Genomic DNA, 15863 nt, shown 5'->3' on the forward strand with positions numbered 1-15863 from the left:
TTTATAACTTAGAATCACAAGCATGAAGATAAAGACTATATTAGAAATTTATAACTTGAGTTTCCAAAATATTGCCTTTTTAATAAGGAGAGCATCTCATTTGGAATAACAGCATAAATTAATAATGGAAAGGGAGATCATTTGAAAAATAGTAGCCTACCATAAATTACATTATGATGTATATATATATTATACACACACATATATATTATACATACATATATATACATTATATATATATATATGTATATATATATTCTTTTTTTTGTAGGGCAATGAGGGTTAAGTGACTTGCCCAGGGCCACACAGCTAGTAAGTGTGAAGTGTCTGAAGTCAAATTTGAACTCAGGTCCTCCTGAATCCAGGGCCAGTCCTTTATCCACTGCACCACCTAGCTGCCCCGTGATATCTTATTTTTAAAGACTATTCCACTGATCTCCTAAAAGCAATACCCACCTTCTTATGGAATGGGGGAAAGGGTGTGAAGTCATTCAGAAATATCTGAATTTATATCTTTATCTATAGCACATAGATATTTAAAATTTAAAATATATACTATCATGATATTTTACTGCTACAGTGGTATGGAATTTTGAATGATTATTGGAATAACTAATCAATTGATGGCTTATATTTGATCTAGGTTGTATCAATGTGAGTCAACCAATGTGGGCAGACCTTCTGATATTCTTAAAATTTTTGCATTTATTGGAAACTCAATGTTGTGCTATATATTAACATTAACATTGTGCTATACATAAAGTCCTTAAAGGCTGAATCTTCATTAAGATATAATTTGTGGCATTTTGGAAACAGTATCTGTAGTTCCAAAGATATTAAAAACAATGTATCTGATTATTTCATTTTATGGGGCAGTTAGTTGGTTGGTACAGTGAAGAGAGTGAAGGGCCTGGAATCATGAAGATCTACATTCAAATTCAGCTTCATAAACTGACTAACTGTATGACCCTGAGGAAGTGACTTAACCTCTGCCTCAGTTTTCTCATCAGTAAATGAGGACAATAATAGCATTTACCTTCAAGGGTTGTTGTGGGAATCAAATGAGATAATAATTGTAAAGTGCTTATTAGCACAGTACCCAGCACATAATAAGTGCTGTATAAATGTCAACTATATAGAAAGATGTATAGGTTTTTCTTTTTCTTTTTTTTTAAAGCTTGCTCTTATTTTAAACTGTTGATAAATGAATCATTTTTTGCCTCTTTAGAAACAAAGAATGGACTATGGTCCCAGACCTGCTGATACGCCTTCAGTTCCTTCTCCGCCTCCTCCTGTACCAGCATCAGCCCCTGTCCCTCTTCCACCATCTGCACCAGCTCCTATTAATGTGTCAAAGGTACCAGCAAATATAACTCGCCAGAACAGCAACTCCAGTGATAGCGCAGGCGCTATTGTCCGAGACAGCCAGAGGCATAAACAACTTCCTGTAGACCGTAAGTTTCTGGATTAAATGCATACCCAATTTTATTATGAGTGAAGCATTTTTTAACATAAGTATCTTTCAGTATACAAAGTTATATATTAACTTAAGTCTTTCAGATAGTTTGAAAAACCTGTTTAAGAATCACAGTCTCTCAGCATTGAAAGGAACCTCTGCCCTCAGATTTGAGGACTTCTGTATGCATGTTTCAATCCTCTCAAATACTCTGGCGACCCAGGTCATCAACCTCTTTACCTGCTAAAATCAATGCCTTTGTTCTGCTTCAGACACACATAGGAACAGCCACAAACTGTATTGTATTCTTCTTTCATGATAAAGAACTCTGAAATTTTCATATTTTACCCTCATTTTCCTTCCATTTGTCCTTGGGCCTCATTCACCTTAAAGTTATTCTTTCTTATTTTGTCTTTCCTTCCTTCCTTCCTTCCTTCCTTCCTTCCTTCCTTCCTTCCTTCCTTCCTTCCTTCCTTCCTTCCTTCCTTCCTTCCTTCCTTCCTTTCTTTCTTTCATGGAGCAATGAGGGCTAAGTGACTTGCCCAGTGTCACACAGCTACTTAAATGTCAAGTATCTGAAGTCGGATTTGAACTCAGGTCCTCCTGAATCCAGGGCTGATGCTTTATCCACCGTGCCACCTAGCTGCCCTAAAGCTATTCTTTCTCTTCACCTTTGCATCCTGTCCATGAATCCCTCAGTGCTTTGTCTGTCCACCATCCCTGCTCTGGCTTCATTTTCCTCCCTTTCCAATCTTGACCTTGTAGTTAAGCTGTCAACTATATTTTCCAAGCTATCATCAGTCATGATTTTCTTTCTTTTTTCTTTCTTTCCTTTTTTTGTGGGGCAATGAGGGTTAAGTGACTTGCCCAGGGTCACATAGCTAATGTGTCAAGTGTCTGAGGCTGGATTTGAACTCAGTTCCTCCTGAATCCAGGGCTGGTGCTTTATCCACTGTACCAACTAGCTGCCCCAGTCATGCTTTTTCAAACCTCTGGATTACTCCTGTCTTTCACTTTCTCCACTGTTACTCATATACTGCTGAATAATACTGGAGGAATTTACAGAAACATATTGACTGGGTCCTCTTCAAATGTGTTATACAATTTTAACTAAGCTCTTAATACAGCAAGGCAATCTCTCCTCTTCTCCACATTAGAGGAAGCTAGTTGGTATAATGGATGGATTGCATGATCTGTTAACTGATAAATCCGTATTTTTTCCCCTCAGTCCTCAATGTTCTTAACTTCCCAATAACTTTTGACTCTGCTGATCAGCTCATCTTCTTGGTTACACTCTCCCTCTTTGGCTTCTGTGGCATTGCTCTTACCTCATTCTCCTGGTTATTTTCTGACAAGTCCTCAGTCATCCATCTGCTTTCTATTAAATGTGGGTAACTCTCATGGGTATATCCTATACCTCTTTTCTCATAAGGTAAGGGAGCTTTTTGATAGTAATAATAATTCATATTTTCATAATAGTACAAAGTTTATAAAACACTTCTTACAGTTATGGAGGAAACAGGCTTAATGGTGTCACATGATAGTAAGTGGAATAGTTGGCTTTCAAATTTAGGTTTCCTGCCTCCAACTCCTATTCTCTTTCATCTCTGCCAACCTGCCTTCTTCAGGCCCATCCTAGTTTGCTTTAAATTAAAAAAAAAAACAATTGATCTATCTTCATAGATTTATTTTCTTAGGAGCTATTCTATTCAAGAACCTCAGATTTTAATTCTTGTAAATTACTGTTTTGTATAGCAGGAAGCTTATGGAAGAGTGGTTTTTCATAAACAGGGAGTAACATTCACTGTAATCAAAAGAGGCCCTGAAAGCTGGATTTAAGGGGATTTGTGTGTGTGTGTGTGTGTGTGTGTGTGTGTGTGTGTGTGCATGTGCATGCTACATGTGTTTTCAATTTTTGTTATTTAAAGAAACAAACAAAACCAACAACATGTTTTTAAATGAGAAATTCCAAAAGAATATTTCTGCTAGTATACCCTAAGGAACATTTTCCTCTTTGAAAATCACAATCCCATGTTGTTGTTTTTCTAATTAAGTCCATAGAGTTTCATTTATTTTCTCTTAACATGATGATCTTTGACATTGTAGAACTAAAATTCAATTCTTTAGATCAAAGTTCACCAAAACCCAGTATCCATTTAGAACAGTTTTTAGGTTGGAACAGTGTGTACTATGTTCAGCTATGCAGAAATGGAGAATAATCCAATGGGGAAAAGGCATAATTAGAATATTATGATGAACTAAGAAACTTCCTGACACTAAATGACTCACCATGTTTGTATGCTTTTCATTAAGTGGATATTTCCTTATTGCATATAAAATATAAACAAGCCTGCCTAAAATTACCCATATGCTTTGTTTCATTTACAAATAATATTAAAAGCATCTTAAATTGATGTAATGGTTTTCTTTTGTAGTACTTCAAGAACTTTAGATTTGTCAAACTGCTGATGTCATACAAACAGATGGGCTTTAAGTATGCACTTTGATTTTCTTTTTTGTAAACCAAGCATGTTTGCAATTTTTCCTTTTAAGATTTTTTGAAAAAGTAGTTTCCTTGAATCAATTTCTGCATTTCATCTACATTTTAGGAAAATATTTTACTGTCAAGTTGGACACAGATCACTGTGTATTTTCAGTGATAGATCATGAGGACCGAGATCCATTGTTGCCCACTACTCTTACTACTCTACTTATGTCAAAATACAACAGGAGGAAATTAGGAAAGGATCTGCTAACCTTTGGTTGAACTTTATCTTACGGACAAAAACAGGGTAGACAAAATGAGCAATTGAGCCCTTTCCTAATCTCAAGTTATTGGAAAGAAATATCATCGGATGATTAATAAGAGTATTTAACATGTTCTAAGAATGTAGACCAAGGGTCCAGTATGTGGAAGTTTTAGGGTGGGAGATTCAGCTTAAATAAAGAAAAGCTGCATTGTGATCAGATCTGCCTAAAAAATGAAATATATTGCTTTCCTTATCACTTGTCAAGGAAAAATTCTTGTTTCAGGTAAATTTTAAAAAATATTTGATCCTTTGAAATGTCTACATTTGGGAGGGGTACAGCAATGCAAGTTGGTTTATCTTATGTTCTATTAAAAAGTCCTAATTGGTATATCATCTCCAAAGATGTAAATGTTGTAGTTGTTTGAGATTGTTTTTTTTTTTTTTTAGTGAGGCAATTGGGGTTAAGTGACTTGCCCAGGGTCACACAGCTAGTAAGTGTGTGTTAAGTGTCTGAGGCCGGATTTGAACTCAGGTACTCCTGACTCCAGGGCCGGTGCTCCATCCACTGCGCCACCTAGCTACCCCTGTTTGAGATTGTTTTGAGGGGAGGCAAAAGGGGGAAGAATTTGACTCTGTCAGTGAATATTTTGTCTGTTTTTCCTTATCATCCATCTGTTCTCATCTGATTCTCTTTGCAACCAAAAGTAGGGAAAACCAGTATGTAAGTTATTCAAAACTGTCTTTTAAAGGGTACTAAAATAAAAATTCAGGAGACCGGTCTTGACTTCATCATTACTGACTGTGTAATCTTGGGCAATACACAACCTCTGCAAAATGAAGAGTAGAGAAGGTGGTACAGTGGGAAGGGCACTACCCCTGGAGTCAGTAGACAGGGATTAAAATTCTACCTCTGATTCTTGTGAAGTGTGACTCTGGGCAAGTCATAACTTCCTTAACAACCTCCATGGGCTTCAATTTCCTTGTCTGTAAAATAAAGGGGTTAGACTAAATAGCCTTTTGGGTCCCTTCTAGACCTAGGTCTGTAATGATAGGATGCTCATCCTATTATAATATGGATCTCCATGATCTCTTCCATTTCTAAAGATCTGAACTCTCTAATGTAAGAGAGTAAAGGTGTAAAATTTTCTTTGTAGGAAGGAAATCTCAGATGGAGGAAGTACAAGATGAGCTTATTCATAGACTGACAATTGGTCGGAGTGCTGCCCAGAAAAAATTCCATGTGCCACGACAGAATGTGCCTGTTGTCAATATCACATATGATTCCACACCAGAGGATGTGAAGATGTGGTTACAATCCAAGGGATTCAACGCAGTGTAAGTCTGACTCTGTAAACATTCCCCATTAGAAGTTGAATATGTGATATTCCCCTTCTTCCCAAAAAACGTTAAGTTAATGTGAGTGATGTTAAATAAAGGTCTTAGAAGGTAGACTATACTCTTTCCCCCCAAACACTAACATGATACTAAAAAAAGGTTTTAGAAAGTACAATATATTCTCCCCATAGTAAATAACTGTTTTATTTTTTTTAGCACTTTGTAAATGTTAAAAATATTTGAAAGAAGCAAAAATAGGCAATGCCCTTGACCCAGTCTTTCTATTTGTGGAATATCTATTCCTTTCTGCGCTCCTTAGGATAAACTGACAGTAGCACTGGGACCTGTACATCATTCCTTCCCCTTGTATAGAGATAGCTGAATCAGCAGAAGGACCCTCCAAGCCACAGAGAACATACTTATAAGTATCCTACACTGGTACCATTCATTGCTCAGGCAGATAGAAACAAGTTCCCTCCAAAGGTTATTTGACACAATATTAGATCACATCTGCCTTACTAATCCCATGGTCCCATGATCTCATCTGTGAGCTAAAAGGCTTTTCAAAAAAAATAAACTTTGATTTATTTCCTAGTTGTCTATCAAACCACAGAATCCCAATAGATTTTTTTGGGGGGGAAATATATCCCCTGAGACACAGGGAAAAAGTATAAATTTCCTACTATCTAGCTCTGGGTAATAGAATATTACAAAACACACAGTACACTGATTACCAGTTTTTTAATTTTTACAATATAATAGGACTCAATGGGATGCTATGAAGGAGAATGATTTTTAAGACACAACAGCATTTTATAATGTTTCATAACCATCATTTTGAATTGTACTATTAACTGGTATGAATTAACAATTAACAGAGATTTCTAGTTAATAAAATGTGCCCCCGCCCCCCCAAAAAAGGCCTGTATTGAAAAGATAAATTTCTTACACACACCCTTTTTCTGGGTTTGATGACTTTTTGCTTATCCTGGATATTTTAACATTATATTTTGTCTTTTTTTTAGGACTGTCAATAGCCTTGGAGTGCTCACTGGTGCACAACTTTTCTCTCTCAATAAAGACGAACTGAGGACTGTTTGCCCTGAAGGGGCTAGAGTCTTTAGCCAAATTACTGTACAGAAAGCTGCATTAGAGGTAAGACTCTGTCAACATAAACTGCTATGTTTCAGCAGTAATAAATAATATTGTCTTCAGATTGATAGTTCTGGAGACAGAAAATCACTACTATGCTCATGAATAATTTCCTTTTCCTGCACAACTTAATTGTGTCTCTCTTTTTGTGAAATTGATGCTTTTGATTACCCCTTCCTCATCTTTGATAGCCATTTCATTTCACAAGGGGCCACTACAGAGCTGTTGACCACTCAATAGAGTGATCTCATCATACTGCTCATATAGCATCAGGCCTGACTGCCTTTTAGCAGACCTTTTCTCATTCTGCATCTATGAAGTGATTTTTGTCACAATTCATAGTTTTAAATACACAAATCCATACTTTATGTTTAGGAGTCAATACCATTCGATACTAAATTACACATAACCTGATTTGGATTTAGATGTCATCATTATCTGCCCCTGATTTCTTTCTATTCTCTCTGACTTTTAGTCCATAGCTCCTAGTAGGTTATCGATTTCAAAGGTATGGACAACTGGTTTTATAGACCAAGGTGTCTGTGTTGTACCTAAGTCAAGACAAAGAGGCAAAGGCATTGGGTCTTTGAGTGATGCCTGTGCCAGATTAGGATCCCTAAAGGCATGGCTGAGCTTTCTAGGAATCTCCTATACCTCTTAGCTGTGAGTTCTACAAGATGTATGGGACCGTATGGGACTCCTCCGAGGTACAAAAACCTTCCCTAGGCATCAGGTAGTATTTGCAACTCAGGCCATAACACAAGGGCATTATGGACAGGGTTCAGGGATCCATCCTTTGGCTTAAAGCTTTGGAACTTTCCTACATTTCTGTCTGCTTGTTTTCAGTATCAGGGAACTAAGATAACATGTTTTAATATAATATGAAAAGGCTTGGAGGAACCATAAGAGGTCATCCAGACCATCTTAAGAATCGGCATTTAAATCTCATCCTGCTGATTGCATCATTTATATCTTAAAGGGAATTTTTTTTTGGCTGACTATCTTTGTGCATATTTTTATATCAAGGGTAGATTTAAAAAAAAAACAAGCCCTTTATAAATTCCTAAGATTTTATGAGATTTTTAAGAGAATAGGCATTTAAAAAGGAAAAAAAATTAAATGTTATCTGCTTCTGACCAAGAATATTTTAGGGTGGTTTATGCATTTATAATAAGCCAGGGAAGGATGCATCAAGTGGTAGAGGGGGAAGGGAGGGAAGGTCTCAAGAATTATGTATCCTTATGTGGTGATTTTGTAGTTTTCTCTTATCATAGTTGGCACTATGTAAACCAGAGAGTAAAGTTTCCTAGGCTAAGAGCACCCCCAGGTAGCAGGGTATAATGGGAAGAGTTCTAGATTCAGAGAGAAAGAACTCCGATTTGAGGATGGATTCTGCTGTCTTATTCCTTGCGTGACCCTTGGGTAAATCAGTAATCTTTAGGGGCCTAAGATTCCATATCTATAAAATGAAGGGGTTTGCCTAGAAGATCTTTATAGTCTATTCCAGTTATAATTATATGATTGCCCAATAAGAGACTTACCTAAAAGCTAAGGGTGTGTGTGTGTGTGTGTGTGAGTGATTTTCTTGATACAGGGAAGTGTTGATGAGGAAACTCCTGTCAATGGTGGATTCAAACCTGCTCTGCAAAATAGTCTTACATTCCCAGTACTTGAGGTACTTTGAGGTCAAATGCCTTACTTTGGGACATAGAGCTAGTTTGTTAAGAGGTCTTTATGACTCTGAGTTCTGCCTTCTATCTTTATTACCAAACTACTTCTCAAATTTTTAATGGATACAGGACCTTAAATCTCCCTGGATCCTCAAAATGGGCCACATGAATGGTACATTTTCTATTGCTGTATTTCAGAGCCCCTGTAGCTTTGTATGAGTATAATACATCAGAAGGAAGAGAGTCTTTGGAATTGTTTTGGAATGGTTTGAAATTGAAATAGCTACCCAGATTATCCCTAAATGCACATTATGTAAATTGAGAAGTTAACCAGTTGAAAGCAGAATAGATTGATATATACAACTCCACAACCATTTTTTTTTTCAGTGAGGCAATTGGGGTTAAGTGACTTGCCCAGGGTCACACAGCTAGTAAGTGTCAAGTGTCTGAGGCCAGATTTGAACTCAGGTACTCCTGACTCCAGGGCCGGTGCTCTATCCACTGTGCCACCTAGCTGCCCCCACAACCATTCTTAATCAAGAGAAATTGTATTTTCCAAAATACAATTAACAATCCAGTTTAGAGTTTGTTCTTTAAATTGGATCCTTAGATGCCTTATTGGTTTCAGAAGGACCAAATTGCATTCCTCTATACCTCTTTGGCCTACTAATGCAAGTAAAGTAGGACTCAGCTCCCTAGGTAGTCTCTCCCCTCCTTTCCTTTTTTCCTCCTCATCTCTGTACCCTTCACAAACAGTGGAAACAATAAAATAATGTTGCCTGAGTCAGTCTACCATCAGAGAAGCATAAGTGACCACAGTGAGGAGAACTGCACAGGAATAAAGAGGTTGGAAATCAGTTATTTTCTGGCAGCAATCCATGCCTGTGGTAGAAAATTCTCCTTAATGAAAATATGTCTAGTCTCTGATCCCAACAGGTATATTTGATATTCTGCTATGCTCTACTGATGTTTATACTTTCATCACCTCCTTCTTTACAGGGTGCTCATAGCACTTCATATTTACACGTAGCCTTATTGATCTTCACTGAATTCTGTTGTAGTAGGTAGTGAAGGACATACCATATTTAGTAGATAAAGATAATAATTCAGATAGCTGATTTTTTTTGTTGTTGGTTTTTTGGTTTTTTTGTGGGGTTTTTTGTTTTTTTTTAGTGAGGCAATTGGGTTAAGTGACTTGCCCAGGGTCACACAGCTAGTAAGTGTTAAGTGTCTGAGGCCGGATTTGAACTCAGGTACTCCTGACTCCAGGGCCAGTACTCTATCCACTGTGCCACCTAGGTGCCCCTAGATAGCTGTTTTTAAAAAGTTCCTCAAGCCATAACCAAAGAATAGAGCTTAATGGGTAGGCCAACCCTAGGTTCACCCCAAAAGGAGATGTTCACAGGATATGAAAATAGAATTTTAAAAGTCAGAAGGCAGCATAAAAACTTTCTAGTCCAACATCTCTCCCCCCCACCCCCCAGTTTACAGATGAGTAAACTAAGTCCAGAGAAGTGACAACCCATGAGGAATAATTAGAGTCACAACTCAAACCTGGGTCTTCTGACTCAAAATGCTGTTCTCTTTCCACAATACCCTATTATTAGATGAAAAGCACAGAAGAGCACTTATTGGAGTTATTTCCTTACAGACTTTCATCCCACACACAACCCAGTAACCATTGTTTGTGAACTTGTTTTGTTTTATAGGACAACAGCGGGAGCTCAGAGCTTCAAGAAATTATGAGAAGACGGCAAGAAAAAATAAGCGCAGCTGCCAGCGATTCAGGAGTGGAATCTTTTGATGAAGGAAACAGTCACTAATCATTTTTTAACTCCAATGTTCTTGGCATTATTCCAAAATGCTTTGTTTTAGGAAGCCATGAAGGGAATGTCATGTTGATATTTTTTGGTGCACATCATTTTTTGCCAGTAGAGGAACAATGAAGACCTGAGTCAGCAGCTGGATGTGCCATTGGGCCTGTGTATTTTATATGTATACGTATATAAAACTAAAGAGCTTGTAACTGATTTTTTAACTGAAAAAATATTCATCCATCCAGCAACATGAGAGTTGTGTTGTTCAATCAATTATTTCATTCCCTCTCAACAATGAAGCAGCCATATTTCATAGCTTTGGATTTGTGACAACAGAGCAGGGATAGTAGTAAATTGTGCGCAGCTCTTTATTCAAATCATTTCACTTTGATCTGTCACAATGGTGTCTGTGCTTGCCTGCTTTAGTTTGGGCCTCAGCTCACTCAGGTCTCTAATCTCACATGTTCAGTGACAGGATGTGCAGATTTATTTAAAGTTCTTAATGCCAATCTCTGAAAAGATGAAACATTTGAACTAACTGAAAAGTGCAACAAGGCCTCTGATAAATAGATATGTTTTGTGAAGTGTACTTTTTATCATGGCTCTGTTGATAACACATCCTGTATAGCCTGTTTTTTATTTAGTTCCTGTTTCACTGATTACAAATCATGCTATATGAAAAAGCACAAGCGGAAAATATAGACACAAACACAAACACACAAATATACACATGCAACAAAACTACACTGTTAAAGAAATCTCCAGAAAATGTCTCGATGTGTATCACAGTATTTTTCCTAAAGTGAAAGCCTCCATTTTTTATTTGAGGGAGAATAGTAAGGAGGAAGTTTGGGCCATTTTAGGTGTTAATCTGTGTCAAGTTTTCTTTCTGAAAGAAAGTATTTAATTTATATATGTTTTAATTTTAGATAAAGAGAGAAGAAAAAAAATCCCAGTCCCCAGTAAATGTTATTTTTGGAAACAATGATTTTTGTCACTAAATGTTCTATTGTTTCACATATATAAACAGAGGCTATGTAAGAATGTTGTATATTTTAACATAAATCCATTTAGAGAGATTATCTAGTTTCATTAATTTTCATAGTGCCTTCTTCACATGTCAGCTGAAAGTCTGCAATAAACAATACTTGTTGTATGTCAATTACTCGTGTCTTTGTCACTGGAGAGTTGAGTAGTGGTGGTGATTTTTATTTCTTTCCAGGGTCACACAGCTAGTACATGTCAAGTGTCTGAGGTCAAATTTGAACTTGTGTCCTCCTGAATCTAGGGTCGGTGCTTTATCCACTGCACCACCTAGCTGCCCCCTCAGCAGCTACACTTTTAAGAAGCTTTTCTTCTCTGTCCCTCCTACCTCTCAGAGGTTAAAGTAGTATCTGCCCTCAGATTTCCCAGAGCCCTTTGGACCTCTTCTTTGCACTTATCTGACTCTTCTTTCTGGCAATAGTTCTTTGTGCATGTCTTTGCCCTCCATTACACTACAAGTTCCTCAAGAGAAATGTGGTAAGAACTAGGAACATAAAGGGAAAAAATGAAAGATGTTTCTGCTAAGGGCCTTCCTTTCAATCTGAGGCATTGCATCAATATACCAGTGCTGCTACTCCCAAGCTGGCCACCTCTTATCCTTTACTCTCATTATTTACTGGACCTACCTTTTGATTTCTGGTAATTGTTTCTTTAATATCACTTTATATGCCAAACTGATCATTTCTATTATGCTGCAGCCTGATTATGTCCACCACATTGTTCTTTGTCCACAGTTTTAATTTCTCAGAGACTACAATCTTCTACTTTTTGTAACCATGTCATAGTAATCCTAGAAGAAATATTGATGTTAAAAAATGAGTTTTATTTCAGGAATTTTCTTGAAGTCTTTGAAAGCACTGCATAGTTTTACAAATGCAATTCAATCAACTTTCTTCCTCCCATTCAATTTTAGGGCCTATCTCTAGTATTTGTTCAAAATATATGTATTGTTGGATAAATTCTATGGCAGGAGTTCTTAACCATTTTTGTGTTAAAGAAACTTTGGCTGGCTGCTGAAATCTATTTAATTTTTCCATAATGATGTTTCTAAATGCATAAAATAAAACAAACCTGAATATACTGAAATATAGTTATCATGACATACCCAAAAAAGCAAGTTTACAGATCCTGTGTTAAGGATCCCTCCTCTATAGACTGTCTGCATAACTGGATATTATGATAGTAAAACAAGAGATTCTGTTCACTCAAGCATTTGAGTGTCATGGAGAATTTCTATTACAGAGATGACATGGAAGAGGATTTTAAGGTCTTCTCAATTCTGTTGTTTGTGAATCAAATTACACCAAATACATCAACCCTAGAAATTGAAGAAGTTCCTATAGAAGATCCAAAACCACAAAGAAAAGTTTGTCCTTAATTCCAAAATACCTTTCATTATTGGTAAGAATATCATTCTTACCTTTCTCATAGTTTGTTTTCTTCTCTCCTCATTCTGAGGGGGCAAAGAATGCTGGAAAAGGTTAGGGTAACACAGCTTGTTTGATATATGGAGGAAAGATTCCAGATTAATTGTTAGTTCCTTTTTTCCCAACCTTGTTTTTCAACTGAGTTCTTGTTTGAAAATCACTGAAGACTCTGATACAAACCAAAAGATTATCTGTAAAGTCCAAAATACCCTATGTGTTTAGCAGTAGAAGAAGACAACAATTTGCTAAGATGTGCCATAAGAAGAGGATTTTTATTTCTATATCACAGCTTAAAACATAGTAATGCTGGTTCCTAGCCAGGTATGGTAAACACTTAACAAGGGTGTTTCTCTATGGTCTTAGAAATCTTATCAAATGAAAGAGAGAAATAAATGTCTCCACATAAGTACAGAAGTAGAGATGCCCAGAAATTCTCAGGAACTAAAATCTAATAAAGGAAATCAATAATTAAACCCATGGTCTCAGGGTATATACACAAATAAAATAATACTTTTATGATGATGATAATAAGCTAACCTCTTATGTAGCACCCACTATGTTCCAGGCACTGTATTAATATTTTACAATTATCATCTCAATTGAACTTCACAGAACTGGGAGATAGACACTATTATTAGCTCCATTTCGCAGATGAAGAAACTGATGGAAATAGGTTAAGTGAAAGGGATATCTTTTAAAAAATAAAATTAAGAGGTGAGGGGAATGCACTGGAAGAAAGGGAAAGGGAGAGGTGTAATGGGATAAATTATCTCCCATAAAAGAAGCAAGAAAAAGCTTATACAGTGGAGGGAAGATGGGGTTGGTTTGAGGGAAGGAGTGAACTTTACTCTCATCAGAATTGGCCCAAAGAGGGGATAATATATGCACTCTATTGGGTATAGAAATCTATTTTACCCTGAAGGAAAATAGAAGGGGGAAAGGATGAGGATGGGTGAAGGTATGATAGAAAGGAGGGCAGATTGGGGGAGGGGACAATCTGAAGCAAAACACTTGAGGAGGGACAGGATGAAAGGAGATAGAGAATAGAGTAAATGGTGTGGGGAGGGAATAGGAAGGAGGGAAATAAGTTAGCAATAGTAACTGAAAACATTTCTGAAGCAAGTTTGTCTGATAAAGGCCTCATTTCTTTTTTTTTTAATTTTTTTTTTCTTTTTAGTGAGGCAATTGGGGTTAAGTGACTTCCCAGGGTCACACAGCTAGTAAGTGTTAAGTGTCTGAGGTCGGATTTGAACTCAGGTACTCCTGAATCCAGGGCCGGTGCTCTATCCACTGTGCCACCTAGCCGCCCCTTTGTTGTTTTTTTTTTAATTTTTGCAAGGCAATGAGGGTTAAGTGACTTGCCCAGGGTCACACAGCTAGTTAAGTGTCAAGTGTCTGAGGCTGGATTTGAACCCGGGTACTCCTGAATCCAAGGCCAGTGCTTTATCCACTACGCCACCTAGCTGCCCCAAGGCCTCATTTCTAAAACATTTGGAGAGCTGTCAAATTTATAAAAATAAGTGCCATTCCCCAACTGATAAGTGATCAAAATATATGAACAGTTTTCAAATGAAATAAAGCTATCTATAGCCACAAATATTCTAACTCACTATTGATTAGAAAGATGCAAGTCAAAACAGTTCTGGGATATTACCTCCTACCTATTGGATTGCATAATAGGACAGCATAGAAAAATGAAAAATGTGGTAGGGGATATGGAGAAAATGAGACATTAATGCACTGTTGGTGGAGTTTTAAACTGATTCAACCATTCTGAGAGCAATTTGGAACTATGGCCAAAGGGCTATAAAACCATGCATACTCTTTGACCTAGAAATACCACTACTAGGTTGGTATCCAAAAAGAGATTAAAAAAAAAAAAGCAAAAAGGAAAAGGGCCTATAAGTACAAAATATATAGCCACTGTTTTCTAGTGGCAAAGAATTGGAAATTGAAGGGATGCCCATCACATGGGGAATGGCTGAACAAATTGTGGTATGTGATTATGATGGAACGCTATTTTGCTCTAAGAAAAGATGAGCAGGATGCTCTTAGAAAAAACCTGGAAAGATTTACATGAGCTGATGCAAAGTGAAATGTACTGTGTACAAAGTTACAGCAATATTGTAAGATGATCAGCTGTGATTGACTTGGCCATTCTCAGCAATACAATGATCCAAGACAACTCTGAAGGACTTATGGTGAAAAATACTATCCATCCCCAGAGGAAGAACTAATGGTGTCTGAATACAGATTGAAGCATAATTTTTTTTTACTTTATTTTTCTTGAGGTTTTTTTTGTTTGTTTTCTTTCACAACCTGACTTATATGGAAATTTTTATATGACTACGCATATATAACTTACTCTGAATTGCTTGCCTTCTTAAAAGGGGGAGTGGGGAGGGAGGAAGGAAGAGAATTTAGAACACAGGGTTTTTTGTTGTTGTTGTTTGGTTTGGTTTGGTTTGGTTTTATTTTTTATTATTTTTGTTTTGGCGGGGCAATGAAGGTTAAGTGACTTGCCCAGGGTCATACAGCTAGTAAATGTTGTGACTGAGGCCAGATTTGTATTCAGGTCCTCCTTAATGCAGGGTCGGTGCTTTATCCACTGTGCCACCTATCTGCCTCTGGAACACAAAGTTTTAAAAATGGATGTTAAAAATTGCTTTTACATGTAATTGGGAAAAAAATAAAATGGTAAATAAAAAGAAATAGGTTAAGTGACTTGCCCAGGAGTCACATAGCTAATAATTGTCCAAGGCCAGATTCAAACTCAGGTCTTCCTTCCTCTATACCCAGCACTTTGTCTATTGTGCCAAGCACCAGATCAATCAATTATTAAATGAACACAAAATGAATAGAATGGATATAAAGCATCTGAAGAGATAAGGAAGGGCCCTCTGCAGAAGATGGCATTTGAGCTTAATCTTTTATTTGAATAATAAACATTTTTATTTATAGTTTTGCGTTCCAATTTTTATCCCTCTTTCCTACCCTCCCCTTTCCCCTCCCTGTGGCAGCAAACAATCATATATGGGTTATACGTGTATGATTATGTAAAACATTACCATGAATCTTGAAGGAAAGCAGAGATTCTAAGAGAAGGAGGTTGAGAAGGTAGAATATTCCAGACATAGAGAGAGAATGTAAATTACAGAGGTGACACTTGTAATGTCACCTGTGAGTAACATCAACCAGGCCAGGATCATAAG

General features: G+C 37.0%; 1 protein-coding gene across 1 annotated transcript in view; it reads left to right on the forward strand.

The window, feature by feature from the left end:
* EPS8 (epidermal growth factor receptor pathway substrate 8) overlaps positions 1-11349 on the forward strand; it is a 263798-nt gene extending 252449 nt beyond the window's left edge. Inside the window, 4 exon segments of the mRNA XM_043969277.1 lie at positions 1229-1454; positions 5361-5541; positions 6567-6696; positions 10073-11349. Coding sequence (XP_043825212.1) covers positions 1229-1454; positions 5361-5541; positions 6567-6696; positions 10073-10186 — 651 coding nt within the window. The 3' untranslated portion in view covers positions 10187-11349.
* The last annotated feature ends 4514 nt before the right edge of the window (positions 11350-15863 follow it).

This window comes from Dromiciops gliroides, chromosome 5 (genome assembly GCF_019393635.1).
Source record: "Dromiciops gliroides isolate mDroGli1 chromosome 5, mDroGli1.pri, whole genome shotgun sequence".
NCBI classification, from domain to species: Eukaryota; Metazoa; Chordata; class Mammalia; order Microbiotheria; family Microbiotheriidae; genus Dromiciops; species Dromiciops gliroides.